At 19.2% G+C, this 18,108-nt stretch overlaps 1 protein-coding gene across 1 annotated transcript in view; it reads left to right on the plus strand.

Annotated features, from left to right (window-relative positions):
* Nucleotides 1-1,447: 1,447 nt before the first annotated feature.
* Nucleotides 1,448-18,108, plus strand: part of LOC128961724 (TBC1 domain family member 30-like) — a 35,258-nt gene continuing 18,597 nt past the window's right edge. Inside the window, exons 1-2 of the mRNA XM_054307984.1 lie at nt 1,448-1,898; nt 4,509-4,673. Coding sequence (XP_054163959.1) covers nt 4,529-4,673 — 145 coding nt within the window. The 5' untranslated portion in view covers nt 1,448-1,898; nt 4,509-4,528. The remainder of the gene's footprint in view (nt 1,899-4,508; nt 4,674-18,108) is intronic.

Genomic DNA, 18,108 nt, shown 5'->3' on the forward strand with positions numbered 1-18,108 from the left:
TATATAAAATAACAAAAGGATATTAACAAAAAATAATTGCAATATATTATCATATATTATGTATTAACTGTAGTTTAAATCTCTTAAATTATGGAAATGAGTTTTTTATTTGACTTCAGTTCCGTTATTTTATAGGATTATAAATAGTAGTGATAAATAAGTCGACTTATACTCTATAAAACTAACGGTAATTGTTATAAATAAATAAGGAAATACAGTATTATAATGATAGAGTTTATAAATATTACGATAGTGATCAGTGATCACCCAATATTATATCACCTAAAATACTACAGTATACTAAAAATATGATAATCCAATTACGGTAATATAAATGTAGATTCATATATATATATATACAATATAAAAATCGATAAACAATAAGAATATTCTCGATGTCAATGCATTATAATTAAATTAATGACAATTTTATTTAAAACATTAACAAATTAATAATATGATTATAAAAAAATAAAGCAACTAATAATTARTTAAAACGACTATTAATAAAAAAATTATTAGCGATGCTTTTAATTAAATATGTTTATTAAAAATTTACTGTGCCCTACATAAGATAATTTTTAAATATATTTACTTACATAATAATGTGTATTTTCGTTTTTTAAATGCTATAGTGAAACCCTTAAATGTTTTTCTAGTAAATTAATATCATAATAAATATAAAGACATAATCAGTAAATAATTAAACTATAGGTGCTGTAAATTAAATTTGTTAATCAGCAGCTGTTAGTCAGCAAATAAACTCATTATATACACATACAGTACATATATTTATACCGTATATTTAGATGTTGTGTGTGTGTGTGTGTGTGTGTCTGGTTGGCAATTGTTGAGCACATCCTTTTAAAACATATTAATAACTGAATGCACAGTTAGTTGACACCCAACCAACCAAATTGATAATAATCAACATTTCTAAACACATGTGTTTGAATTAAAACTATCATTACATTTCCACTTATTTAATCATCAAGCAAATAGTTAATGAAAAATAAAATAAAAACTAATTTTAATAACAACACGTAATGATGTTCACTGCATATACAGTACAGTATTATAATAATAATATATTTTATATTATATATTAAAAAAAACTTTTCTAATTTACATAAGAGTTGATTTTAACTAAAAATTGTGTAACAATTTAATAATTATTTTGATGAGAATAATTGTGTGGATATAATCCAACAGTTTTTAAGTATTGAAAATTATGAGTAAATGGTTTGACATACAGTTAAATGACACTAATAGTTGTTATAATAGCAATAATAATACTAACATTACTAATGATATTAATTGTGTTAATAATTATGAATCTCAAGTGATTCAAACAAACAACAGTATTAATAATAATACTAATAATAATAATTACAATTATAATAACATAACTAATTGTGACAATAATAATAACAATGATATTAACGCAAATTATAGTAAGGGTTGCGCTGATAGTAGTAGTAGTAGTAAAAGATATGTATCATTAAATCCGATTCTGGGTGTCAACACCATCAGCAATGGCACTCAAACAGATGGAAACGACAAGARGGATGAGATCAGTAATGATGATAATAATAATAATAAGTCAATAATCTTGAGATTAAACACAAAAGACATTAGGACTACAATAGCAACTTCTCCTCCTTTATCGCCAAATTCATCGACAATTGATAGTCCCATTGACTTTGATTGGCATCCATTGAAACGTCTAAAAGATCGTCGGATTAGTTCACTGGTTGAAGAGCTKCTCAATGATATCTACTGTAATCGTGATGTGAATTATAAAAGAAATCTAAGCATCAGCTCTGATACTAGTAATTATTCACCGCCTGATTACCAAATAAAACCYAAATATAAAGATATCTATTTGAAAGTTAAAGGTATTACATATTACTTACTATTACTTTCCTTAAACTTCATAAGCCTWACAATCATTTATAATATAACCAAAAAACARATTACAAGAAATAAATTATAAAAACAACTGCTTTAATGTTATTATTGTCTTACAATATAATTGATATAATATTTGCCAGTAATTGATCGATAATATACTTTTCTAATAGRCTTTTCTTATACWTAAAATCTTTTATTAATAATCCCAATATTTAGTCCACAAAATATTTGAACATTCATTCACTTTATTCATTAGCACCGGTAGACTATTCTTTTGTTTTTATTTCMATATTTTTTACTACCAGTGCTCTCATAAGTATTGTAAAGATGTTTTATTTTGTTTTATTTTTGGCTAAAGACARACAATAATAATAAAAAATAYATATAACTTAATAACAAAATAATATACATTAGTGTCATATGATGATAGACAACACAAAAAACAAAAAATTGTTTATAAGCTTAATTATCCTGTGTTTCAATTACATTAGCACTGGGATCATCATCATYGTWGGAGATATAGGGGCTATTATAATTGACTTTGACATTAAATTACAGTAGAAATTGTTATTTTTGTTTGTTTGTTCAAATTGTCKAAAAAAACTAACTTATAATACAATAAAAATATTGATTTTGTCATCAAATTTAAGTATAATATGTATATTTATATATTGTTTTTTTTGTTGTTATAAATACTGGACAAGTTTTAATACAATCTTATAGCTAATGGACAAACTTTTTTGTTGTTTCTTTAATTTATTATAGTTTATTAATAATAATTTTATTCATTAAACAACATGTGCTTAAAATACATCAAATAAAATGTTAATTTAAATAGTTTACAAAYATATAAMAATTAGTTTTATATACTGTATATATCAGGGTTGCTAAAGGTTTTTGATTTCAGGGGGGTACAGGGGGAGGTAAAATGGCAAAATTTTCGAAAAAGCTTGGGGGGGGGTATAGGGGGGGGGGGGGTGAACATTTTTTATTGCATTTTTAAACGACAATTTTTGCCAAATTTGAGTAAATTCCCATTAAATTCCCACTAAATTCCCATTAAATTCCCATTAAATTCCCACTAAATTCCCACTAAATTCCTACTAAATTCCCAATAAATTCCCACTAAATTCCCACTAAATTCCCAATAAATTCCCACTAAATTCCCAATAAATTCCCACTAAATTCCCAACAAATTCTCAATAAATTCCCATGAAATTCCCATGAAATTCCCATGAAATTCCAAATAAATTCCAAATAAGTTCCAACTAAATTCCAACTAAATTCCCAATAAATTAACTAATAAAAATATTCTCAACTTAATTTCTCAATACTCAAAATGATTTCTAAATATTAATAATTGCATAAATATATATATAACTATTATAATTATTAAATAAAATTATTATTTAGTTTTTAAAAAATAGTTATTAATTAAAAAATTAATGATATAGTACTGTGTTTATTTATTATAACGTTTTAATAATAATAATAATAAAAATAAAATTGGCAGAAATAATTATTAATTAGTTCTAAATAATTAATTTAATTTAAGAATATATATTTTTATAGTATTTTATATTGAACCATAACTAACACAATTTAATATAAAGATTCTAAATTCCCACTAATTCCTTATAAATCCCCACTATATTCCCACTAATTTTTAAAAATTCATTTTAATTAAAAAATTAATGCTATAGTACTGTATTTATTATAACGTCTTAATAATAATATTGTCAGAAATAATTATTAAATAACTCTAAATAATTAATGTAAGAATATTTTTTTATATAATATTTCATATTGAACTATAACTAACACATTTTAATATAAAGTTTAAAAACATAGGTTAAAATATTAAAATTTATGCTAAAAATTTGTTTTCAACTTTTAATATGAAATAATATATATATATTATCATTTATAAAGAGTTAAAAAATAAAAAAATATATTTCATTATTTTTTTAATTGGTGGGAATTTATTTGGGAGCTTTTTCCCTTGTGGAGTGCCCCAACTCTATTTATGTAACATTTAGTTAATATCATAATTATTATTTTTAAATCACATAACTAACACATTTTAATATAAAATTTAAAAATATTAAAATATAATTATTTTAAAATTTATACTAAAAATTTTAGTTTTTGACTTTTAATAAGAAATAAAATATATCTTTTATAAACAGCTAAAAAATAAAATAAAACATTATCATTAATTTATTTGAAAATTGGTGGGAATTTATTTTTTAGCTTGTGGAGTGCCCCAACTAGTGTAAATAATGTTAAATTGATGTAATTGAGTATTTTTATCTATTTATTTTCTATACATAAGCTATTAATTTATATTAAAACAAATTTAATATTTGTTTTTTTGTTTAATATAAAATTTTACATAGTTGAAAAAATTTTCGGCGCCTTATATTGGTAGGGGGCCCCCTAACTTTTTGGCTTTAGGCCAGGGGGGGTAAAAGCCAAAATTTTTCCATCTCAGGGGGGGTAAGACGTCTTACCCCCCCTACCCCCCCCCCCCTTTAGCAACCCTGGTATATATATTATATATATATGTTATATCTATTTACTCCCGATTACAGGAGTGACCGAATTGAAGCAGATGTGCGACAATCTTAACGAAAATGTCATTCGCATGAATACACTGTTATTACATCATCTGAGAAGACGGGACCGACTGTCCACACAAATGGGTCAGTACTACGATATCATTACTGCAGCTCTTCAGGCAATATCACCTAAAAGAAGTAAGTGATTGTCTGTCTTATATCATATCATTAGCTAAWAATTGATTTTTGTTGTCAATTGTCTCTTTCTATCCTTTTTTTTGCTGATTATATTATTTGATATAATATYATACTGTATACCGTATACAGTACTGTAGTTTTTTTGTGTTTATGTGTCGGTACCACCTAAATGGTATATCCTATCAAAARCCRTATAATCCTTAATGAGCCTAAAAAGGCATGAATTCAAGTGAAGAAAATGTTGTGTATATACTGTATATATATAGATATATAATAATAGTATCCTTAATATGAATGCATTGATCATATTTATCTAATATAAGGTTTCGGTTTAATAATATACKGCTTTTGTCTTACTTTTWTTATTATTATTATTTTTTGGGTACAATATTACTGCAACTACTCTATAGTTAATGTCATAAACACATTACTAATATTATATTATTATTTTATATCACGTCTGAAGCCAATCAACGACAGTATGTTTTCATTTCATTTTAATACTAATAATATATCGCTAGATATATAATTTATATATGAATCATATAATATGATATATTTAATATTTTAATGGATACAATATCTGTATWTATATTATAATTTTTTTTACWAAAAAAACATATTTATTTTATGTATTATTTAATGATATTTTTAAAATTTATTTTAMATGACTTTATGTTATTTTTTATAAAACAAAGTTTGCTTTTTAAAAAAACGATATTAAAAACTAGCTTGTTATTGTTAATAGTTTTTTAAAAATAATACTGTAAATAATTTTAATTTTTTTATTTAGAAAAAGTTTTTTTTATTATTAAAAAACTTTTCAATAAACTCTAATGATATTTTCAATAATATTTATAAATATTAGTTTTTATCGATTTTTTCAAATAAACTAATGCTACGATATATATCAATATATATATATATATATATATATTTAATATATATTTTTGGTTATCGTTATTATTGCAATTTTTATTTATTAAAAAAAACTTCTAATCATAAGCTAAATATAAAATCTTTTATTTCTTTTTTGTTGTTGAAATCCTATTTAAAAATACTTTGATTCATTGCTYATACATATAAATAAGTTAAACAAAAAAAATTCAAAAGCGATTTATTCTATTTTTTTTATTTAAAAAATAAGGATTCAAAGTATTATTAGTTTTTTGTTATACAGAATATTATTGTTATAATAGAAAACTTTGAATAAATTTTATTTCATTGTTTATCATTATTGTTATATTCATTTTACACTAAAAGTTATGCACACAAAAAATTTTACATAAAATAATACTAATATATAWRTATWTATATATATTTWTGTTTTTTTTTTGTGTGCAATATTTGAACAAATATTTCTTCATTTAAATTGTTTCAATGTTTATCATTGTATCACAAATACTGTGTATATAAAAATAAAAATATACTGTTTATACACAATATATTGTCAACAAAATTTGACATTATTTTATATTTGATTTTGATTTATTGGGTATAAAATTTAATCTTGAATAAAAAAATGTTTTCTGCTTGTTACATTTAGCAATAAATTATATCATTAAGTTTATGTCGACTATTGTGTGTGAAAACAATTGTTAGGGTTTTTTATAATATATAACTTAATTGCTCTTAAATTATTATATTCAGTATAAAATATAGTAATATCACATTTCAATGCATTAACAGTTTTAACACTAGTATTATATTTTYCAACGAAAAAATGTTTGATTACTGTTAGGGTTYRGGAAATTTTCCTCCTTTTTTGTTTCCAAAAGTTCTCTATTTTTCATACTCCCTGAGAATTCCCAGRGAATCTCATCATTCATTGTRCGACAACCTATTGAACTCTAAAACAACAAATTTTATTATAAGATTTGAATAACAAATGTTGTATTAAACTGTAGTTTAATAGTAATAGTTAAATATTATTAAATTTATTGAATTCAATTTGATTTTTAAATATTTCAYACACGTCATGAAATTTTATGCAAAATATTTAATTTTTTTTGATACAATTTATTGTAAAAATATAAAATATATTTTCCTTTCTAACGATGAAGRAAAGTAAARAAAATAAAATATTTTCTTTATTTTCAYGAAAATTGGAATGATTTTATTAGGGAATTTCCTTTGCTTGGAAAGTTTTCCGAACCCTAATTACTGTATAGAAATTTATATCTATAAGAAAAACACTGTAAATAATCTCTGATACGATAAATCAAAGTAAATGCCAAAGAGATTAGAGATAGATATTAYATACCCGTTATCTGAAAGCTCCGGGCAGTCAAATGTGGATTAAAAATATTTAGCTATAATCTTGCGGTACCGTTAAGTTTTTTTCAACAATACTAACACTAACAACTAAATATTTTTTTGGTCCCTATTGTGTAATATTTGACATTTGATGTAAACAATATATATATAATATTACACGAAAAATATGTGTTAGTATTATCAATATTTGTAATACTGTACTAAAAAAAGTTTTAGTTATGTTTGCTATTTGTTTAGTTTTGTTGTTTACCAACGAACTTGTAAATATGACAGTACTTATCGTWATGTATTATTATTATTATTATTATTATTGATATTATTAAATGGCTAATATATATATATATTGTAGAAATATATATATAYATATTACAAAAAAAATTTCTATGGAAAATCTAAAATTTTACACTTTTTTATTCAAAAAAATCAAATAAATATATTGATTACTATCAATAGTATTATTTATAAAAACTTATTTCTATATAATAATTTTTAAAAATAGTTTGAATATATTATGTTTTTTAAAAATGATTTTATGTAAAGAGTATATTATTTTTGTTTTTTCATATCTTTTATTTCTCATTAGTATGACTTACATATATTGTATACAAAATTAACTTTCTTTGTTTTTATGTAATAAWGTATTACTCAATATATATATATAAMTATTGAGATTATATAAGACACGCATTGATATGCATTAGAGGAGTCATATCAGCTAATAATATATAGTTTGAAATAAATACAATATTATTATTATGTATATATAATATAATTTTTTTGTTGTTGTATTATATAAMAACAATATGGTCTAATGTTTTATWATAATAATATCCAATAATACTAAATAAGTATAAACACGTACTAAATAAGATATAAGAAAGTAAATTTCATGCTTRAATAAATAAAATTGACATATAATATACAATATATATATTGTATAGTATAAACTGTATTTTATACATAATGTAAAATAAAAAAAAATATATTTTTCGATAGATATTTATTATAAATTTTAAACTTAGTTTGTAGTTGTTAGATATGTTATTATAAATGATAAATTTATTTAAATAACTTAAAACAAACATGTATTTAAAATTAAAAGTTTATGTGTAGCTTTATGAATGAAAGTATAAATTAGTATTATTTAATAATTATTGTAAATACTATGTATTAATATAAATAAATGATTTGATAATAAGTTATTGGATGTTATTAAAAAATTATTTTTCAAATTTTMTTAATAAATTTTACTAAAAATGCAATATTAATTAAATAATTACAATAAATATAACAAATAAAATAATATTTAAATCTATAATATTTTGTATTGTGAAATATTTTTAATATTTATTTATCAGCATATTTATYATATTAGTTATTATAAAAAATAAYATTTATTTATACAATTCGTTTATTATATAAATATTTAGATATTTTTCTTAGAGTTCTCAAAAATAAAATCTAAAATAAATATTTTGAAATTTAAATTGAAAATTTTGAATATAACAAYTAAATAATAAAGTATATAAATAAAATTATTTWWAAAAAATATTATAAACATATGCTAAGGCAAAATATTTTAAAATTATTTATTAATTCAATAAAAATAACATTATTAGTAACATAATTAAAAATTTTAGTGTGAAGCATATAATGTTTAATGATAAGTCATATAAATGTTATCATATGATTTTAATGCAATAATTAAAATATATTAATAATATAACTCATATTTAAAATATGAAAATAGTTGATTATTTATTTATTCAAAAATAATTTGACATTTGATGTCATAAACAAATAATTTATATAAATAGCTTTAGGTGTAATATTTATTACTATATATTTTGAATATAATATTTAAGTACAGTATTATTAATTAAAAAATTATTTATATTAAATTTTTATTTTGTTTAATTATCATACTAATTGTGAAAATTTTTGAAACTTTAAAATTTAGAACTAAAATATTGCAAAATTAAAAATAATTTGATATACATTTTAAATCTCTTATTTGTTTTGTTAAAAAATGAAAAATTATTAAATAATTTTATATATTGTAGAAATATATAAATAATATAAATAAATTTTCTATTGAATAAGTGAATTTATTTAATTGAAATTTATTATTTACTGTAATTCACATTATCTCCACTCTAGCTATAAATATTAAAAAATAATTTGAATATAAATTGAATTTTAATAAGAATAGGTATTACGCAAAATGGTATTTAGATATTTGTATTATTGTATAAATTTTATATTATTATTATTATTATACAGTATTAAAGTATAGTATTTCTAATAATTTAAAAGTTTAGTAAAATAATAATGTTAATAATTTGCAATTTTATATTTCAGAATATTCTGTTATTTTATGATTTGTTTTTTCATAAAAATATTTGTTGATTATTTTGACTATTTGAATGTATATATATATATATTTGTACTAATAAATGTAAAGTTTAAATTTATACAAAAATATATATTTTAATTTTATAAAATAKAGTWGATAAAAATTATTGTGTGAAAAATTGTCTAAAAATTTGAATGACACTTAAATTAGCATAAATGTAAATTCCTAATAGTTAGTGTTGTTATTGATTTATTACTTAGTGTATTATAGTTTTATATTAGTTAAATTAACTTAATGTATTTTGAAAAATTATTATTATATTAATTTTGATATTTTCGTTTTATGTAACAATAATTTTTCAATACTTGATTAATCCATTCATTAATTTAAATTAAATAAAAACTATTTATTTTAATGACTTTTGTTATAAATACTATATATTATTATAATAAAAATAATTACATAAATATTAGTATTAATTCATAGCAAACATAAATATTGAGATAAATTTTCAAATATGTTTTGTATACGATAAAAKAAAATTTTTATTTCTATTTATTAATTATTTTATCGTAAATTAACATTTTATTGTAAAAATTATTAACATTTAGTTAAAATTTAAATATTATAATATTTTTATAAATTACTTATTAAACTAAAGAACGTTAAATACAAATATATTTGCCATTAAATGAATACTATTTAAAAAATATTTTTATAAATTCTAGTTTAAGGCATAAATTGCTTGCAATAGTTGATAAAATGTTAAAGTAATGTACTGTATATACTGTATATGTAACAAAATTAAGCAAATATTAGTATTAATGCACTTTAAATCTGTTATATACTTTATTATTAAATAATAACATGATTTTTGTATATAAATTGTAATATATTTAGATGTATATTCATGTATATSAAAAATAAAACAAAATTTGCTTATAAATAATTAGAATGTWATGTTAGTGAATATAATGTTGTTTTTAGTGATTTTCTCATTTTAATTAAATATTAAAATCCTCTAAATTCTGTTTATAAAACAAAATATGACTTTCAGTTACAATATATATAAGTAAATATTTATTATTATTTTACAATATAGTGATTCCTTACAATTATWATATACTGTACGTACAGATATTTTATATTATATAATTTATCAWTAATTATTATATTAAAAAAATTATTAGGGTAATTTTTATATTGTATTTATTGAATTAATTTTTCAGTTGTCATATTGTATTTTTGTTGTCAGAGAAACACATAATATTAATTTGAATCTAATTTCATTTATTTTACATAATATTTTGAGWTTATGTTTAAATGTATTAATTATACAGTAAAATTGATATACACTGCAATTATTATATTTACATATTTATATAATAAAGTATATATATATATATATATACTGTAAAATATATATGTGGTATTTAATTATATGATGTTTTATAAATGTATTTCTATATTTGTGATAAAGAAAAAGTGTTAGTTGTGTTAATGAATACAACAATATCGATAAAATAAATACATTAATATAAACTGATTTAATGTGTGATAAACATCACATATAAATACAGATTGATTAGAGAAAGAAAGAAAGAAAGAAAGAAAGAAATGTATGTATTTATAACAAAACTGCCAAAAAATATTGATTAACCCTTGCATTGGTATTATTACTCTTAACTAACAAGTTATGGACATTTGGCTGAATTATATTTAWAAAATATATGACAAATGTGTACTGCGGCTGATTTTTATTTAAAATATAATATAATTAGAGTTCGAYCACTTTTACAGAGAGGGAAGTTCCCTAATAAAATCCTTCTAATWTCYYCTAAAAATATTTTATAKAAARKKWATATATTATATATTTTTACTATAAATAATACCAAAACTTAAATATTTTGAAAAAAATATATTGAAATATTTAAAAATAAGTTTCAATTTAATAAATTTAGTCATAAWAWAATATTTTTTCAAAAATCATAATAAAATATATTGTTTAGGTYTTATTAGRTGTTAACACACGAAAATAAATTCACTGGGAATTCCCAGAGAGCAGGGAACATAAGATATTTTGGAAATTAAACGAGGGAYGGAATTTGATKRAACCTAAATATTATATGATATAACATAACATAACATAACATGCGCATAAATAATAATAACAAAATGTGTGCACTGGTAGCTTATTTTTATACAGTACACAACAATATGCAATGTACTCTATAACACATCACATCTCACATATAAATATATTTTAGTGTAAWTTTTTTTTTATATCTATCCACTGCTTTCAAATAAAATGATAGTAAAATAATAATAATAATAATAATAATATTTGTTGGAAATAAAATAGACAATAAAAATACAACAAACATAGAATCTCATTGAAAAACAGCACTTATATAATAAGCAATCTTTTGATTTTTGTTGCATTTTGTGAAATCAATGACTAAAAAAACAGTTGAGTTGTCRTTTATGAGACATCACTCATGAAAATACAATCTTTTTTTTTTTAATTGATAGCAATATATATAAGAGTTGTTCACAAAATACAAGAGTTTAGCTCTGAAGAAGAATAAGAATAATAAGGAAATAAAATAAATAAAATTAGTTAAGAATATAATGAGTGGTTTAATCAATAAAACACTTAAAAACATCGGAAGACGTCTCTCGACTAGCGGTGAGTTTACATACATTTTGAACAATAAGTGACATTATTTACAATTTTCCGGTATATATATATATATATATATAAWTWTATATTGATTATTGCAAGAAATATATATATATAAATACATATATTTTTAAAAATATATATATATATACATATATTTTTAAAAATATAATATCAAAAAATATATATATATATATATATACTGTATGATATATAATGATAAAATATTTGATGGTCATAAATATTTTGTACATTATATTGTAAAGTATTTTGAATATACATTTCATTTTAAATTGAATATTCAAAGTTACACGAGTTATTCATAACATTTTTTTCTAATCAAATATTATTGATAATAAAAAATGTTATCACTTTTATTTTGAGTGACAATTTTACATATAATTTAATATACATTAAATATATTCATATAATATAATATAAGAACAACAATAATATATAATAAAAAAGAAAAAATTTATTTTTATTAAGCAATTMCTTTAGGTTTTATCATTAGATTTTCTCAAACCCTAACAATCAATATACTGTACGATAAATGTATATACGATATACAATTAATAACATATTTRTAAATACATTATATAAGCAAAAATATTTGTTAGTAGAAAAGTAGATTTTATTTTGTTTTTATATCTCATTTTTTGTGTGTTTTGGGTTTTAYATTACTTAAATCTCTAATAACATGAATATTGATAATACTAACAAATGTTAAGAAAATAAAATAAAAATAGTAACTWATATTTAAATACAATGAATATAATAAAATGATACAAAAATATATAATTAAATGTTGAGTGTTGTAAAAAATAGACACTCATGTATTAAATTAAACAAAAAATAATACATTTTGTTAGTTAAATATATTCTATATATATATAATCTGAATATATATTATATAGAGTTATAAATTATAATATATATATATATATATATATATATAATATATATTCAATTTAAATGCACACACACACACACACACACACACACACACACACACACACAATCACACACACACAATAGTGCTCATAATAAAAGTTTTTTTTTTGTGATGTCTATAGTTACTAATATTGAATAAATTGAGATAAAACCCCGATTATAATTTTTGTTATAATTATTTTTATGCTATATTTTTTCTCTCAACACACACACAYACACACACACACACACACACACACACACACACACACACACACACACACAATAATGACATGAAAAATCTACAACAGTATTAGTTAAAATAAATAATTAATTTGTTACAGATTTATATTATAGCCATCTATTTTGTATGTGACAGTCTGTCTCAATGTTCGGATTAATAAAACATAAAGTGATTAATTTTTTTATATTCGTTATCCAATAGAAAGTTAAGTTCAAATATTAAAATATCAAAATTGTTTACCGAAAAAAGTTTTTAATAAAACACATAATTTTTTTATTGTTATCTTTTTYTAACTATATTTAAGAGATAAAATATATTACAGATTTATTGTGTGTGTGTGTGTCCTATAATATCGATGATAGAGTGGGCGTACGATAAAAATCTTTCAWCAAATTTTAGTTGTTTTTGTAGYATTTTTTTCAGTATTTTTTGTGTTCCAATTGTTAAGAAACAACAAAAAAATTATTGGAAATTATATTTTTTTCACTATTAATTCAATGTTAGAAAAGTTAGATTAATATAATATAATAAAATAWATATAGATTTAAATTGAGCATGATAATTTATATACAGTATATATGTTGTTTGATTATTAAGTTATTAAATTCTATAGTAATCTAATTTATCTAAAATTTTTAGTAATATGTATAGACAGTGTAATAGTTTATTAAGTATATTTTATTTTAGTATAAATAAGTTATTTTTAAATGATATATAGTTAGTTTTAATTTTATATTAACTGTAAAATTATTTTTAGCTATACTTTATAATTTTTTACAATTTTACATAGCTTTTATAATAAGTTTTATAAATTATAAATATAAATTTTAAATATAAATCATAATTCTACATACATTAATAAATTATAATAYATATAATTATTATATGATATTTAAGGAAATTTATTTATTAATAATTTTGGTTTCGTTTAAATGAAAAGTCACTGATTATGGACAGGGATTTGAGTTTTAGTGCAATTTATATTTATACAGTATATGTCTCACATATGTTTCAATGCATTTAAATTATAAATAATATGTCGGCATCTTATTTTTATTCATCATATAAATTATATTATCTATAATATAAAGTAAATTTTATTTCTATGTTTCATTGGGATATTGAAAGGCATTTTTTATTTTTAGAAAATTACGTTTAAGTTTATACCGGTATACAGTATATCGTAAAATAAAAAACCAAATTAGCATACAGTATACTGTAGTATATCATAGTTTATATGYATTGAAAATAAAAATTTACTAAAATATATTTTTATTAAGTAACATAWAGTAAAATAATAATGTTATATTCTATAATATATGATGATTATGTATATATCAKATATTAATAAAATATTCGCCAAAAAACTATTTCCTTATTTGACCATAAAGTTGATAAAATCATAATTGATATAATCTATTGATATTTAAAAAAATTGTGCAAATATTAAATGATATTAAWTATTTATTAATAGACAAAAAGAAATAATATAATCAAATAAGCTGTAATATCTGATAATATCTAATATTGTACATATAAACTAGTTATAATTACAAAAAGATAATAAAAATATGTCAATTTTTAATGACAACAATTTATCTATTTTACATACAAACAAACACAAATATATATATATATATATATATATATATATATATATATATATATATATATATATATATATATATATATATATATAKAGAGAGAGAGAGAGAGAGAGAGAGAGAGCAATTAATATGGGTTTGGTATGGTTTGGTTCGTTGATTATGAAATATTAATGATTCCCAAAAAAACAGTATTTATGTCTAAATGTTAATTGATGACAACTCATTGGTTTTTTACCAAATAAAATATTTATATAGAAAATAGATTAATTAGGTCACAATATATATATTATTAAATTGGTTCAATATTTGATCAATTTGATAGATYATCTAAGTTAGTAATTAAGTTTATTTATTTTTTTATGATAAATATAAAGCTTCAATTTGTTAAATAAAAAATTCTGATAATTTTGATATTATTATTAATTTTGATAATTTTCCAAAATAAATATTCTTAAAATTATATAATATATTTTTGCTATTATTATTTACTATTGACATGAATTTTGTGACATTTAAAATATTGATAAAAAAACTATTTTTAATTTGAAAATTAATAATTTAATATTTACAAAGTTTTCCACTATAAATAAATTTGTTTACATTAAAGGCTATTTTTACTKTATTATTTGAACTTATCTTTRTTGATGATTGTGTGTTTTATTGCAWTATAAATACAATTGTAAAACAAACAATAATTTGTTGTTAATTATAAATGTACAACAAATGCATCTTTTAAATAATGAATGTTAGCTATTATATAATTATAGTCTGATAATTGCAAATCGACATTAATTTSGTTTCTATAAAAATAATTTTGTATTTTATACAATTAATTTTGACTCTAAAATGTATTTTCTATTAATTAAATAAGTAAATATATGACATTATAATTTTTTCAAAATAGAAATTTTAGTAAATATTAAAAAATWATAATAATTAAAAATATGAACAAATTGTAGACTTAATATTAAATTCTTTTTCTTTAAGTAAATATACGATACATTATATAAAGTGATTATATATTTTTTGTGTAATTATCTTATCTGCAAAATAAGTTTTCAAATAAAAATTTAGTTTTTACATTAAAATAATTATTATAACAAAATGTTTGTTTGTTTATGAATAATATAATCTTGCAATTAATATTTTTATCTGAATWTTTTAAAGTACAGTAAATTAATTTTTTTGTTAGTTTAAGTGGAATATGTAAAACATATGGTATTTTGTAAATCATTCATAAAACAAAAATATAATATTTTTTTGTGGAAAATAATGCAATTCTTATCTTTGAATTTTAAAAGTTTTTTTGCTTTAGTAAACAAAAACAATACAATCAATATATACAATATATAATATTTAGCATAAAGTATAATCAAAATGCAGTGTTTGAATACTATATATATTAATATAAATACATTATTATGTATATAMATATTTAACATATTACGTTGCTCAGTTTTCCATAATCTACTATCATACTGTATATTAATACATTTTCAATTATATAAATTGTATATAAAGTATTATTGTACATAAACAATATTTTCATACTTAATTTTATAGATTATATTAATATATAATAATCTTATAAATAATCAGATTCTGTATTATTTAAAACATTAAGTTAAGCAATAGGATTATTAAAATACCAAACATTGTTATGACATCAACGCTCAGTTGTATATCTACTATATATATATATATATATATATATATATATATATCTTTGTGCTTTATGTTTGGGGATTAATATAATTTTATTCAAAATTGAATTTATTTAATTTAACTTAATGATGATTGTGTAATACAATGTAACTATAAATAAACATATACGCAAAGAGAGAGAAAAAAATTTATTGCTATAATAGATAACATACGGTATATACATATATACAAAATTGTGATTTATATGATATCGTTGAAAAAATCAATAAAAAAAGATTATTAGCAAACGTTGTAAAAATTCAATTTTAMTAAAATGTTTAATTTRGAATTTAAAAGCAAATTAAATGTAATTAAATATTTTTATAATATTTGTTTGTTTATTTGTATTGAAAAATTGATGTCTTTTATTTAATATGTAATTATAATATGTTGTTATTATTGTTGTGTTATGTTTAAAAATTATATATGAAAAGATTATTGTAATAGATAATTTAAATTGAAAATTTTARTAATCATAAAAAATATCATTCAATAATGTTTAAAGAAAAATTAATAATTTTTATAATATAAAAATAAATATCGGTATATTCAATATAAAATTTGTATAAATACTGTAACTAACTGTAAGTAACCACTCATGACTTTATATTTAACATATCAATGATGTATTACTTATGTATTAAAGTTATAAAATATAAATATTGATCTAAAAATAAGTGACAACATATTCATTGATAAATACATTTTTCTTAATACAGTACAAATATATTTTTATAAGTATTTAATGTATTTATATAAGTATATATGATATATAATTTTACAATTCATTCAACTTTGACTTTCAAAAAAAAAAAACATTAAATATTATAAAAGTATATTGAATTGTAATATAAATTGTATTATACAGTACTGTATTTACAATTGAAATTGTATTAATAATAATATGATTTAATAGTGTAATCTTGACTTAAAAATACAAAATACAAAACATAACTATTAAATAAAAATATATAACAATTTCCATTAATATATAGTATTATTAAAAAATATCTACTCTATATAATTAAATAAGTTGTTATAAAAAATGTTTATTTTAAGTTTGTGTTACTTTGCATATTATAATAAATTTATGTCATATTTTTATAAATTATTTTTTTTGTTTTGTAAACATTTGAATATATGAGTCTTATTCATTATACGGCATCTAAAAGGTTGCAATTTTCATATCAATTTGATTGACAAATAAAAATTGTGAAAAACACACAATAATCTATAGATTCTATACTGTATATAAAGTTTTTTATTGTAGTATTTTAAAATAAATTGAAAAAACTATAATTTGAATTTTTTCTTTACTTAAACCAATTTCAAAAATTGCTTTTTTGTTTTGTTAAAAAATAGTATTGAATATTATAGTTTTGTCTTTACTTTTTGTGGATATTACAAGCTATAGTTAAATTCATTCAATAGCGAGAACCCATAATAATCACATGTGTTATATAAATATAAAACATTTTTTTTATATTCATAGCCTATGAATCTCATTGGAGTMTCAAAATAATACATCACATTTACACACACACACACACACACACACACACAAACACAACACACACACAAACACACACACACACACACTAGAGAGTCATAATAATAATAAAATTTTCCCG

Source organism: Oppia nitens, unplaced genomic scaffold, assembly GCF_028296485.1.
Source record: "Oppia nitens isolate AA-2021 unplaced genomic scaffold, nextdenovo-longstitch-racon4-pilon3 scaffold5_pilon_pilon_pilon, whole genome shotgun sequence".
NCBI classification, from domain to species: Eukaryota; Metazoa; Arthropoda; class Arachnida; order Sarcoptiformes; family Oppiidae; genus Oppia; species Oppia nitens.